Here is a 12878-nt window from a genome sequence, read left to right as displayed (position 1 = left end):
ATTTAAATTCAGAGTTATTTCATTGAAAAATACTTAAGGTAAAGCTCCTGCATTAAACATTAAGCGCTTTTAACATAATATTGTTTTGTTTTTTCATCCCGGTGTTCCAAGGATGCACTCAGATATCTGCCCCTGCCTTATTTCCCTCCTTATTTCCCTTTCACCATCTCTGTCCGATGCTGTCCTCATCCAGGCGGCATATGTCGCTCGTACCCCTGTTATGAGAAACGACGGGATTTCACGACATCGGCCCGATATTGACATATTTAAAAAATGTTTTTTATTAAAAAAAATAAAAGCTATTGTTTATGTTATTATGTTTATACATTCAAATTTAAATCACATAGTATTATTACACATACAATGTTTCAGCCAATATGCCCATATCGTGCCGATATCGGTAAACACTGGCCGATATGCCGATCTTCAGCCGACATCGGCCCGATATGGTCATGATTGCTGGGTACTTGATCGCAGCTGTTCTTTTCCATATTAATTATAACTTTTAAACAAAATTAAAATTTTGTTACGTTTGACTTAATTAAGGTCCGATACGAAGTGACTATCTAAAGGGTACGAAATGACTGAATCTCGGAGGGTACGAAATAACTATGGTACTACATGCTGTTTAAACTAGACTGGTACCCTATGTTACTTTTTCTACAAAAATATATTTTTTGGAAAAAGAGCTAGATGGGTACCAGTCTAGTAAAAACCGATTAAATCCCTGTTAGAATAAACGCCGTTATGTCTAATTCTATTGGATAAATCATGTGACACTCGTATTCAAAATGGCGGACGTACCACCTCCTCCAGACACCAATATCGGCAATGAAAATTCAGCACCAAACGCTCTGGTTAGTTGAGGATAATATGTAACTGGATTAATTACATAAATGGCGAAGAGCATTTTAATTCAAATAAGATTTTCTTTCAATTTCTGGATAATTTCTCATCAAACTTGTTGACTGATCAAACACTTTCAGTTTCACTTATTCAGTAAAATAAAACACGCTCAAGAAAGAGTCTCATATAAAGCGATTGAAATACCTACCCAATATAATATCAATTTTATTCTTTGTCTGATGTACTATGTCAGCCAATGAGAAAGCCTAACCAATTTTTATTATTTATGTTTTTAAATTATTTTTTTATTAAATTGAAATGCCCAGAATATTGAATAAAAATAATTTTTGTCCCTTATTTCTAGAATGATGGCCTATCTTTCTGAGACATTCACTTAAAACAGCTCATAGTACTTGTTTCAGAGGAAATGGTGATTGTGCTTTAATTTAAAATCAAGAACTGTGAATACATTGCTGAGGTTGATTGTTTATCAATGTTTCTCCTCAATATGTTTTCATATATTCAAATTGTTTAAACTGAACAGCAAATAATGGTTAAAATCAAACATAAAAATTGCTCACACTATTATAACATTTCTCATTTCTAGGCTGACAGAAGCTGGGAAAGAGCATGGAGTCTGAAGGAGATGAGAGAAAATGCTGCCAGCTGGTCTCTGGCTGGAGATGCTGGGGTATTTTGTTCATATATTAAGTATTGCATGGCTTTGAAGCACCTCCAAAAGGGCCAAATCACTTCAGTTGCAATCATGCTTCTCCTGAAATCCTATTAAAAAAAATTATTGGAGTAATACAAAATGATAATAATTTTTGGAAAACTGAAATAAAAAACTTTCTATGGCGAAAGTATCACAAATGGCCGAATAATTTTATAAACATGACACTCTAATTAAAACATAGATCTATACAACATATAGATAAAAACGACATTCAACAATGTTTAAGATACAATTGATTTATTATTTTACATGACTGAAGGAATAGGTAATAACTTTACACTTAAAAAAAATGTTTGAAGATTTGAATTTGATGGGTTGATTTGAATGCAGCATCAATGCTAAAATGCATTTTTTGTATTCAGTTACTGCAATATCTTCAAGACTTTTCCCAGAAACTTGTCTCGCGAACACATGAGATTGAAAAGGAAGTAGAAAGTCTTGTCCACGACTCTAAGGTGTGTGGTATTACAAATAAATTGTACATATATGTTTTCTTTGTTTTTTATAAGTAAATTTATTATATCTAAACCTTGCAAATAACTCCTAAATATAGGATAGACATGAACAGTGTTGAAAATGAGGGTTTGACTATCTTTCAAAAGTAAGCTTAAGAATGACATACCGTGTATTGGTTAATATTTGATTTTGGTAAATGTTGTCATTTCATTCTGAATGCTGAAATCCTACCTGCCGTACGACTCTATATCGTGTTATTGTAGCATTTTATTTTTGCAGATGACCACTGTTCGAGTGAACAATGTCTTTAATGACTTTATGATGCTGGCCAATACTCAGTTTGTGGAAAATGTAAGTACAGTCAGTCATCCTTTAAATACCCAGGGGGAACGCTTAGTCAACCTGTAATTTATTTCATCTGACAGGGATGTGATTTGTTCATGGATTTCCGCAGATCTAATAGTTCCAATGACCCCCCAAAAATATAATAAAAAAGTATGATATTTTTTGACTATCAATACTAAATAAAATGATAGCTTTAGGTTGTAACTTTCCTGCAACTGCATGTACAAATAATAGTTAAAATAAATGCCCTTAGAACCCAGTGCAATGTATTATTTTGCAAACTAGATTAAACAGTTTTTAGCTGTTTTGAATAATACATACACATAACAGTGTTTTTCCTGTGGCCTTTTGGAAGGGGCCATGTATAGACGGTAGTCTTCTTAATTCTATTTTTCTGGGGAAAACACTTGAAATCATGTTATTTAGGAAACAATATTTCAAAAGATAACCCTTCAAAAGTTGTGGAGAACTGAATGATTTCAAAGATATTTTCAGAGCAAAATACACCTTTTATTGGCTCATGTTATACAGCAATATCTAGGAAAAATCCTGTAACATGTACATATACCTAATTATTATAAATGTGGAGTCTAATGCTTGGTTTCAGAGAGTGTATGATGAAGATGAAAGTGAACAGGCTGAAACAGCTGCTACAGAGGAGAAAAAGCCAGACAACCATGCAAACACGGTACAAGGAATTCTGGGGTTTTTATTATGTAGTTAGTGAAAAAGAAGTCTCATAATATAAGACAGTCTTTTTGGCACTATTATTAAAGAATGAAATAGTAACGCTTTATTGAAAGTGGCTCTAGATTCATATCATATGCAATCATGCAATTATGCATTTACCACCTATTATTATGTGTTTGAACTACGTATAGCGATTATTCCGCTACTGCTACTACAAGACTCGTCTAGTGCTATTTCTACTGTTGCTGCTATGGAAATAATGATAATAGATAATAAATAATAATAATAATGATAATAATATCATGGAATTATATGGTTTTTGATGTGAAACTCAAGTTACAATATATTCAAATTATTTCATTTCTAGACTCTTATATTTCCTTGCTTCTTCCAATTAAAACATGCTGAATATTCTTATCATTGTATCATTGGCCTTTAAAAGGAAAAAACGAGAGAACAGCGCGAGGCTGAGTTGATACCGAAAGTGTCGGAGGCCATACGTCTTGGAGTAGATGTGATTGAACAAGCTTTTGAAAAACTGGACACAAATATAGATGACAACAGTGACAGTGAGGATGAGGACGAATCCTATCATGTTGATCCTATACTGGAAGCTAAGGTAAAGTATGTCGTAAAATAAGATAATCATCTGATAAAGTGTAAGATATAGAGAATCATTGTTTGTGTTTGTGTAAGATTACAATATATTTCACTAAGTTAGCACCAAAAGCCATAATTCATGAGTGGTGTAGACTCAAACTAAATATTTACTATGGGTGTTCAGAGGTGAAATATATTGTAATCCTTGTAATATGCATAAAAAGCATTTAAACGATATTTAATTGTTATGTTTTAGAAAAGAGTGCCAAACTGTAGGCAAATTTAATGTCATTTTGAAAATAACATAATTGAAATTGTGCATTAGCCATGTGGTTAGGCCTCACATGTTCTCATGTCGGAGTTGGCATAGGTGTGCTTTAGCATAGATTACACCCGGAAAACCATTCAAGATATTCAAGTAATTCTTGGTACACATGTTGCCAGGGACATTACACACATGTATAGTAAGGCCCAAAACTCTAGCTTGAATTTTTTTTAGTTAAGTTTCTTCTTTAACTGAAATTTAAAAGATACTTTTTTGGATGTTTGCTGTGGAGAACTCTTGTATTAATTCAATATTTTGCTTGTGGTTTTCAGGACCCTTATCTGGAGAGATCTTTACCATACCTGATAGGCACGCCACAGTTCCTGAATGACGATAATGTTGGCTTACGGGAAATTTCAGGTAAAATATACATTCCACTTAAATTCCTTGGACAACTGATTGTATAAAGATTTAGAAATGTTTATTTAAGAATCCTTCATGATTGTAACATCATTTATAAGAGAAATGGATAGATCATGACAAAAAAACATTTTTTATTCTAAGAAGTTTTTTTAAGGTTATGACTTCAAGAAGCTGTTAAGATTTTTTATTGGCTCTTTGCTAAAAGACGTTTAAGGAAGAAACATACCAGACTCACTGTAATATATTGTAATAGGTTTCATCACTTAATATGCAAATGCATTTGAATAGCATAATGAAATAAAATGCTCTAAATTTAAGTTAATATAAGAATTGTTTACCAGAATTTAAAATCTTTACAATATTTGATATTGGGTTTGTAAGTTGCTGAGAAGCAACACGTCCAACTGGACATAATCTTGGCTCTTAAAAAGGAAGAAAACTTAACTCTTAGAACTTTTTTTACACAGATGATGAGGAATCAGATGCAGGGGAGATAAGTGAAAGTGAAGAATCGGAGGCAGAAGAAACAAAACCTGCAGCTGGGGGCAAAGACTCTGAGGTCAGCTTACAAATATATCACACTTTGGGGGAAGGGAGGGTGGTTGGGGGGGGGGTGCGGGGCGGTAAATGAGAGAGAGGAATAAGAAACAGAGGGGACTGATTGATATTCATATACCAGGGGGTGGGGAATAGAGGGAGGGGGAGATAAATGAGAGTTGCAGTTTGGAGTTAAGATTGTTGGAGGGGGTCTTGGGCTAAGGAGAGATAATTTTTAATTAAGAATTTAAAGAAGAGGATTTATTTCTCATTTTGTTATATAATTCACTATAAAAATATGCTAATTTTATGCCTCATGCCTGTATGATGATGATGATGATGATGATGATGATTGTTAAATCATCTGCCTAAAACTACTGATAATATATTGTGACAAGGCAGCTAAACAGTGTGTTTTTCATTAGCAATACATTCTTTTTCAGTATTCATACAGTGAGAGTGATTCTGAGACCGAGAAGAAACCTCCTAAGAAACAAAAGGCCCCATTCGCTCCACAGGTGGGTGTCTATTTCTAGTTCACTGTTTAATTTATTCAAGCTTAATCATGAAAATATATGTTGTTATACTAGGCTGACGCTTAGATAACGCTTATGTCGATGTCCTGTGTGTATTACCGAATTATACTGTGTATAGGACGCTAGCATAGATAGGACACAGGACAAAAATACATGAAAAAATGGGTTAAAAACCTTTATATCTTAGTACCGTTGCCTCAGTGAAAAAATGTCTAAATCAGTAGCAACTATTTTTGTTTTGATGAATTTACTTGAATCATTCTTGTATTGACATATATATAATTGAGAGGCTATGATGAAGTGAAACATGTAGGGTCTGACCTAGAGGAGTGAAAACTGTTACCCTATTGCCCAACTTATTATTGCAACCTCATAAGTTTAAACTCCATCATTCGCATGTGCATCGATTAACTGCTTGTTTAACTTTGTAAAAGGGCCAATATGTTTGTACTAAAGACTTTGTTTCATGATCAATTTTCATTGTTACAACTCTACTTTCATTATTATGATTTCTAATTGTTACATACTCATGCTTTATGTGTTAATAATATCTTTCCTATTCTGTTTCAGAGTTCAGAGGACTCTGACAGCGAAGGTTCCCTATTCGGCACATCCAAACCAGCGGCCCGAGCAGAAGAAAGCTCCGAGGAGGAGGAGGAGCAGAGTGAAGATGAAAGTGACACAGAAAAACCACAGGTAATAGGGGGTTTAATTGGTAATAGGTTCTTAAATACACAGGTACTTGGAGGTTTGATTGTGAAGGGGTTCTTAAAAACCACAGGTACTTGGAGGTTTAATTGTGAAGGGGTTCCTAAAAAATACAGATACTTGCAGGATGGTTTGGCTGTAAGGGTTTGTTTGAGAGCATAGGTACTTGTAGTTCTAGTTGTTAATATAACATGTAAGTGTGTGTTTTTTTGGTACAACTTACTGCCATCTAAAGGCTGTTTCCCCTTCTAAAACATGTCCATTTTCCCAAAATTTTATATTTTTTCCCAATTTGATCTATGTAGATAACTGATAAGGTTAATGAATAAAAAAGCAATGAATTTCTTGAAATATAAACATAATGTTGACAGTACTTATTCTCCCACATCAGATAAGTAGATCCAATAATTAAACCATGCTAGAAATTCTTATCTTGCCCACTGGCGAAGACAAAATTCCCGTATGGAACTCCTTTTAATGGTCATCAGATTGTAATTACCTCCCTTGTTGAAGACTGTCGTCTGTAGTATCATGGAAACCTTGTCTTGTGGCAATATTAAGAACGCTAATTAATTATTTCTTGCTTCAAATATCACCATAAAACAGTTTTCACGCACCTTTCAAGAAATAATGCTTCACTCTCCTTAGAACTATTTGAGGACCGATTTGACTATTAACATAATCTGGATCACTGCGCGCATATCCATGACAACCACGAATTATTGCATATCCATACGCAATTATTTTCACTAAGCACAAAAGAGTTCCAGCAAAAAATACATTTTTACTTAATTTTGTTCAACTGAGGTGGGAGAAAAAGCATCTACTATAGCCGCTCGTGTAAGATAGGTTCATCCCGACCCACACGCAGGGTGTTTTGCAGAAACTCGGTAAACCTCGTTTCCGCAAAACACCCTACGCTCGGGTCGGAATGAACCTATCTTACATTCTCGGCCATGGAAGATACTTATACTCTTTTACAGCATAATGTATGCATAAACAAGTTAGAACATATATATTTACCATTATATTAGCTATTTTAGCCTGATTTTGTATTTTTCCCAATTTGCAACCTCCTTGGCACAGTCGGTAAAAAATAATTCCCAAAAAAAATCACTGCATGTCTGTTGTGGTGGTATTGTTTGTTTTTTTTTAAATTTGTTGTTTAAAACTGAAGGTACTTGGAAACAGGCATTTGAGCTAAGGGTCTTTTAACTTTATCAAACCAAATTTCATGCTAGTGTAACTGTAAAATCACAAAAAAACCATGTTAAAATAATATTCATTCACATTATGGATATGGATATATTTTATAGATATGTATATTCCCATGGTTCAGTGATAAGTGTGTGTATACCATGTGATAAATTATGTTATATATGCTATGTCGGTAGGCAACAATTTGCTTAAAATGAAGACTTAAAACATAGATAAGTTTTCTTTTACTGCAAAATTTTAAATGAAACAGAGGGCAGTCTATGCCTCATAAAGAGCCTTGCCTTTGTTTTATTACCAGAGTTCGATAAGGTGACAAACCTGTTTCTAAAATAATGTATGTGCTCCATCAGACCGCCGTATTGTGATAAGGTTGTGGAAGTGTTTTAAGAAACTAAACTCTCAATGAAATTCTGGTGAAAGACCGAAAGTGGGGTTCTGTGGCGTAGACTGCGCCCTTTTTCATTTAGAATAGTGAAGAAATAGTGAAGTTATCTTTTTTTAAAGTCTTCATTCGGAGCAAAATGTTGCCTTCTGACATAGAATTATGACGCAATTATCACATGGTATACACACTTTGGTGATAATAAGATAATAGAGTAACAATTCATGCTGTGCTAGGTTAGTTTTCAAGATACTTGTTTTGTACTTGCAGCCCTAGTGGTAAAAGCCAAGTCCTTTGTACTGTTTTTTTTATATAATTTGCTTGTAAAAACCTGCTGGTACATGTACTTTAAGGCCTATTTGTTATCATCTCTTTTAACAAGTATTATTTGGATCTCTAGGCACCACCAGCAGCTCCTACAGACTTTGCATCTGAATTGGCAAGGAAACTGGGTGGGGCACCCCCCAAACCCCCATCACCCACCCTTGGGGGGATGGAGAGTGGGGAGGAGGAACAGCCAAGAGGTGAAATAATGTTATGTGTGTTTCATAAATGACAGACAGAGTGTTATTTAGCGAATAGTTGTATGATTTTCAGTTGGTAAAGCCAGGAATTTATTGAACAGTTTTTCATATACTGAAGAACTAAGTTCTTGTTTCATTTTGAATAAAATTTGATGTAATGTCAAAAAGTTCAGTTTAAAGAATAATATTTTCATGTTAAATAGGAAGAAAAAATCATTGGTAATGTGAAGGAATTTGAAATTTGCAGAATTAATCTTTTAACTGATTATTTATTATTACATGATTGTAGTTTATTAACAAGTTTAAATATAAGATTTTCTCCTGTGTTTGCTGAATATACATGTTATCCATCTGCACACAGAAGTTCGAAAGAAAAAGAAAGAAAAGAAAAAGAAGGAAGAGAAAGAAAAACCGAAGGAAGACGGTAAGAATTAATTAAGACAGTTAGGCTATTTAAAAAAAAAAAAAGTTGGATCACTCTATGTTTGTTTTTGGTATAATTTGCACTAATTGTGTAAATCCTACTTTTAGAGAACAACGTGACTTTTAAAGGAAATGATTACAAAAATAATCACGATAAATTATTATTATGCTTAGGTGCATTGATATTTATGGTGTCCACTCATCACAGAATTGTTTAGTCTCAATTGAAAATTTCATGTAATCATGAAATTTATTAAACTTTAATGATTATGACAATAACTGATTATTCGTAAAAGAAATGCTTCACATATGAATGACCAATGAAAAGTTAAATTTTACTATTTCTAATGCTATACATGTCTATGTCCATCATTATCTTTCATTTTGGCAGATTTGTTTGGCGGTGGGGATGATTCTGAGGGTGACGATATATTCGGAGCAGGTGGAACTTTTGGCGGGAAAAAGACCAGTAATCTCTTTGATAGCGATGAGGTTTGTTGCTAGATGTAGTTCATTGCATAGAATATTTGAGACTTATATTACCCGTATCATAAATGGTGTACTAGTCATGAAATAACATCATTATGATATTTTTTATGAGTAATTAGTGTCATTACACTTGATGTGACGTCCAGTCATCAAAATTACACTTTCGAATTAATAAGCTTCAATTCTTACATAAGTGCATGGCATTAATTTACATTAAGCCTTGTTATACAAAGGTATGAATTCTAAACCCATTTTTCTAGTGCAGGGCTTGCGTGCTTGTGCTAATTCCAACCATTGGATGTCATAAATCAATAGTGGTGTGAATGTATGTATATATATATATATATATGTTTCATGTTATTAGCACTATAAATCATCAAACTAGTATTAAGACCTAAAAAAAGTGTGTTTGTATATGTATTCTAAATATCTTTATACTTAAGCTTAAGTAAATGCCTATTTTCCTGTTTTTGACTGTTATGTTCTAATATAAAGCTAAAAATAAAAATAAAAAACAAAAATATACTACATAGCCTATATGTTTTTGGCCAAGATGTAATCCTAATCAAACAATATATTAAATTTGGCTGTTTATACAAAAAAAATCTCGCATTTATAGCCATTCAATACTAAAAACAATTCGATATAAATCTTGTTTACTACATTTGATCAAATCTTCAAATGGCTCAGTTTGATACATTTTGGAAAACTTGTTTGTTCAGTTCTATCTTAAATGACCACTTAAGTATTATCATTTATTTATGATTGCCAGAGTTGGCAATTTACATCATACCCTGTTAGTATGTCAAATACCTTAGTTTAAAGATGCACTCGTACTCCCAAATAAGATATACCACAATTAATACAATTGTTTTAATTTACCGACAAGGATGAATAAATATCGAAAACATTGGTTCTTATGAAGGATACCATGTTTAATTTTTGAAAGAAAGGTGCAGAAAACACGATATTTCTACCTCATGACACGATAGTTTATCACTGTAAATCTTTTAGCATTCATCAGATATTTAATATTGGTGCGTTTTCAGCTATTAAATACAAGGTTACAATCTTGTTATCAATAATTAATACTTTCCATAAAAGCATTATTTAGTAAGTAGTTAAAGGTTTATCAGTCAAAATTTATGTTTGTTATACCGGTACATGTGAATGTATTGATTTTAAGTATGAGTGTCACTTTAATGACAAAATATCATTAGAACAAGAATTTTATTACATTCTTGTATATATAAAGTTTATGTAAAACAACTAAACTAAATATTGTGTATCCAACTTTTATATAATACAATAAATGAAACTTGAACAAATTTGATTAATAATTAATGTTTTAACTAAGGAGGACATGTTTGGCGAAAGTAAACGTGGCAGGAAGGATACAGAGAAGAGCGTGGTCAGTGAAGGTAAGACTTGAACTTTATTATGTGCTTTTCAGTGATTTATAGAGATAAATCAGTGAAATAAAAATGATATTTTGCTGGATCTGCTTATGTTAGCTACGAGCTTCTGTCAAAATCAAGCTAAAACAATTTTGTATAATCTAATTGAAGTAAACCTTTCCTTCGACAGAGGAAGAGGAGCCAGTGGAACCAGCTGAGGTCAAACAAAGGTCACGGACTCGCACAACCTCAACTGGGAAGAAGCTGCCTGCTGGAGCTGTTCCCATGTTTGGAGGCGCGCGTACGTCTTTTCATAGTCTTTAATGGGTCATGAAGAAACTTGTCAGTTTTAAATTTCTTTAAGTTGAAATTTAAAGGGACTCTCATGTTTTATGGGGTCAGATATTGAAGTTTTATATTAACATTGAAGGGGCACATAATAGGCTGATGCAAAAATGTGAGATGAAAAAATATTAGCAGTATTTTGACACCTTTTTAACTTTGGAATTTATGGCTATGTTGGTATTATTAATATCTTTTATATCTGTACACAATTTTTATTAGTAATTGTACATTATATAAAAAAAAAAAAAAAAAAAATCCTCAACCTATATGATGCCCCTTTAAAGCTATCTCTCTTCTATGGTGAAATCTACCCACATGTTGTAGTTAAGTCATGCATGTTTTGATTTTACAGCAAAACCCCAAGCAGCAGGAGGATTATTTGACGACGATAATGATGAGGATGATTTGTTTGGCTCAACCAAACCTGTAGCGCCTGAACCAAAACAAGGTAGTAAAATTAGAACTCACCTTTACCTGTCAATGGGGGCAGGCAGTTCATCAGATTGTGAAGTCAGTTTGTGTAGAACTGATATAATAACTCCCTCATGGTTTTTAAGCCCTATTTACTGTTGTGGCCAGTGTTTGTGTTTATATTTGCGAATTAAAAAACAATCAACAGATTGCATTAGCCCTCACAAACGCATTTTCATTACTTACTAAATAAATCTCTCATATTCAAACAGATCCCCGGTAAAATTTCAATTGACGATCATCAGCAGTTAAAACCCCTAAATACTGAAGGGCCATCAATTTCCACAAGGGTTTTATTTTCACCATTTCCTGTATAGATAAAAAGCCCCCGAGCAAGCCGAGTGTGGGAGGGGGGTTGTTTGATGATGAAGAAGAAGATGAGGATGATATGTTCGCAACTGTTGGCAAGACTGCAGAGACCAAATCGGAGCCGGAAAAAATGGCGGAACCAGTTAAAGCACCTCCTGAGAAAAGGGTATGTGTTAAACCGATCTTGGGCTTGTGAAAAACATCATTCATTCAGATTACCAGTCTGATTTTGGAAATATTTCCCGATAGTTTTGATTTCATGATTTATAAAATTAGTTGAACATTTGAATTTTTTTACATTTGGTTCAATTTTATCTAAAACCATAGGTGAAAGGGAAGCCAGGGTCAGTATTACAGAAACATCTTAAGAAATGTTTAACATTTTTTAAATTAAGTGCAAATTTGAATCTGTTTTATTTCTTCAAAAATCTAATTCTTTAAAATGGAGTTTTCATTTCAGCATAATTAGTTTAGTGACCATATTTCATTACAAAATATACACCATGGCTCTCAGATCAATTGGCATAAACTAAAATCCGACTTGTATTTCCAGCACCCTGCTGGATCGGTGCCTATGTTTGGCCCACCAGGAGCAGGTAACCCACTAGCGGCAGCCCTTAAAAAGAAGATGCAGCAGCATGAGTCGGAGGAGGAGGTAATAAGTGTTTTTATATTTTTTCAGGGGAAATGTTGTCATTATTGTCAAAAGATTGGTGTTGTTGACAATGTTTTAAGCATTGTGCCATTACTTCATCTTTTGCCATTATTTAAGATCTGCTCAAAAAATTTACATGAAACTATGCATTGATCAACATAACCAGGTTTTAGCGTATATAATATGTTTGTTTTAAAGGACAATGATGATTGGTCAGATGGAGAAAAATCCCACAGTGACAGTATTAAATCCAACCAATCAGGAGCTTCGAAACAATCAACAAAGATACCAAGTGTCCAATCGAAAGACAGCTTATTTGTAGATGATCCAGATGATTCAATGGCTTACCTGAAGCCCAAATCAAACAGGTGAGACTACATTTACCATTTTCAATGCATGATTTCAGCTTTTTCATGTTTAATAGGAAAGACAAAATTGAGCTATTGTAATAGAAAGCATTAAATTTTATGTCATGCATGTGTGCCATTGGTTTAATTTCTTTTTTTTAAGGTGGCCATAATTG

The 12878-nt window shown here is 33.4% G+C and overlaps 1 protein-coding gene across 2 annotated transcripts in view; it reads left to right on the top strand.

The window, feature by feature from the left end:
• The first annotated feature begins 775 nt into the window (after window positions 1-775).
• The window catches only part of LOC128205871 (WASH complex subunit 2-like), a 33113-nt gene continuing 21010 nt past the window's right edge, over window positions 776-12878 (top strand). For both annotated transcript variants that reach the window (XM_052907902.1, XM_052907901.1), the window contains exons 1-19: window positions 776-857; window positions 1454-1537; window positions 1945-2037; window positions 2318-2389; window positions 2991-3071; window positions 3516-3692; window positions 4271-4358; window positions 4829-4920; window positions 5342-5416; window positions 6005-6130; window positions 8143-8266; window positions 8628-8690; window positions 9081-9181; window positions 10536-10599; window positions 10766-10876; window positions 11273-11368; window positions 11709-11866; window positions 12254-12355; window positions 12554-12723. In XM_052907902.1, the coding sequence (XP_052763862.1) occupies window positions 792-857; window positions 1454-1537; window positions 1945-2037; window positions 2318-2389; window positions 2991-3071; window positions 3516-3692; window positions 4271-4358; window positions 4829-4920; window positions 5342-5416; window positions 6005-6130; window positions 8143-8266; window positions 8628-8690; window positions 9081-9181; window positions 10536-10599; window positions 10766-10876; window positions 11273-11368; window positions 11709-11866; window positions 12254-12355; window positions 12554-12723 (1943 nt within the window). In that variant the 5' untranslated portion in view covers window positions 776-791. The remainder of the gene's footprint in view (window positions 858-1453; window positions 1538-1944; window positions 2038-2317; window positions 2390-2990; window positions 3072-3515; window positions 3693-4270; window positions 4359-4828; window positions 4921-5341; window positions 5417-6004; window positions 6131-8142; window positions 8267-8627; window positions 8691-9080; window positions 9182-10535; window positions 10600-10765; window positions 10877-11272; window positions 11369-11708; window positions 11867-12253; window positions 12356-12553; window positions 12724-12878) is intronic.

The sequence above is a fragment of the Mya arenaria genome, chromosome 10 (genome assembly GCF_026914265.1).
Source record: "Mya arenaria isolate MELC-2E11 chromosome 10, ASM2691426v1".
NCBI lineage: Eukaryota > Metazoa > Mollusca > Bivalvia > Myida > Myidae > Mya > Mya arenaria.
The sequence above is the reverse complement of the archived record's forward strand: the minus strand, read 5'-3'. Positions and strand labels throughout refer to the sequence as shown.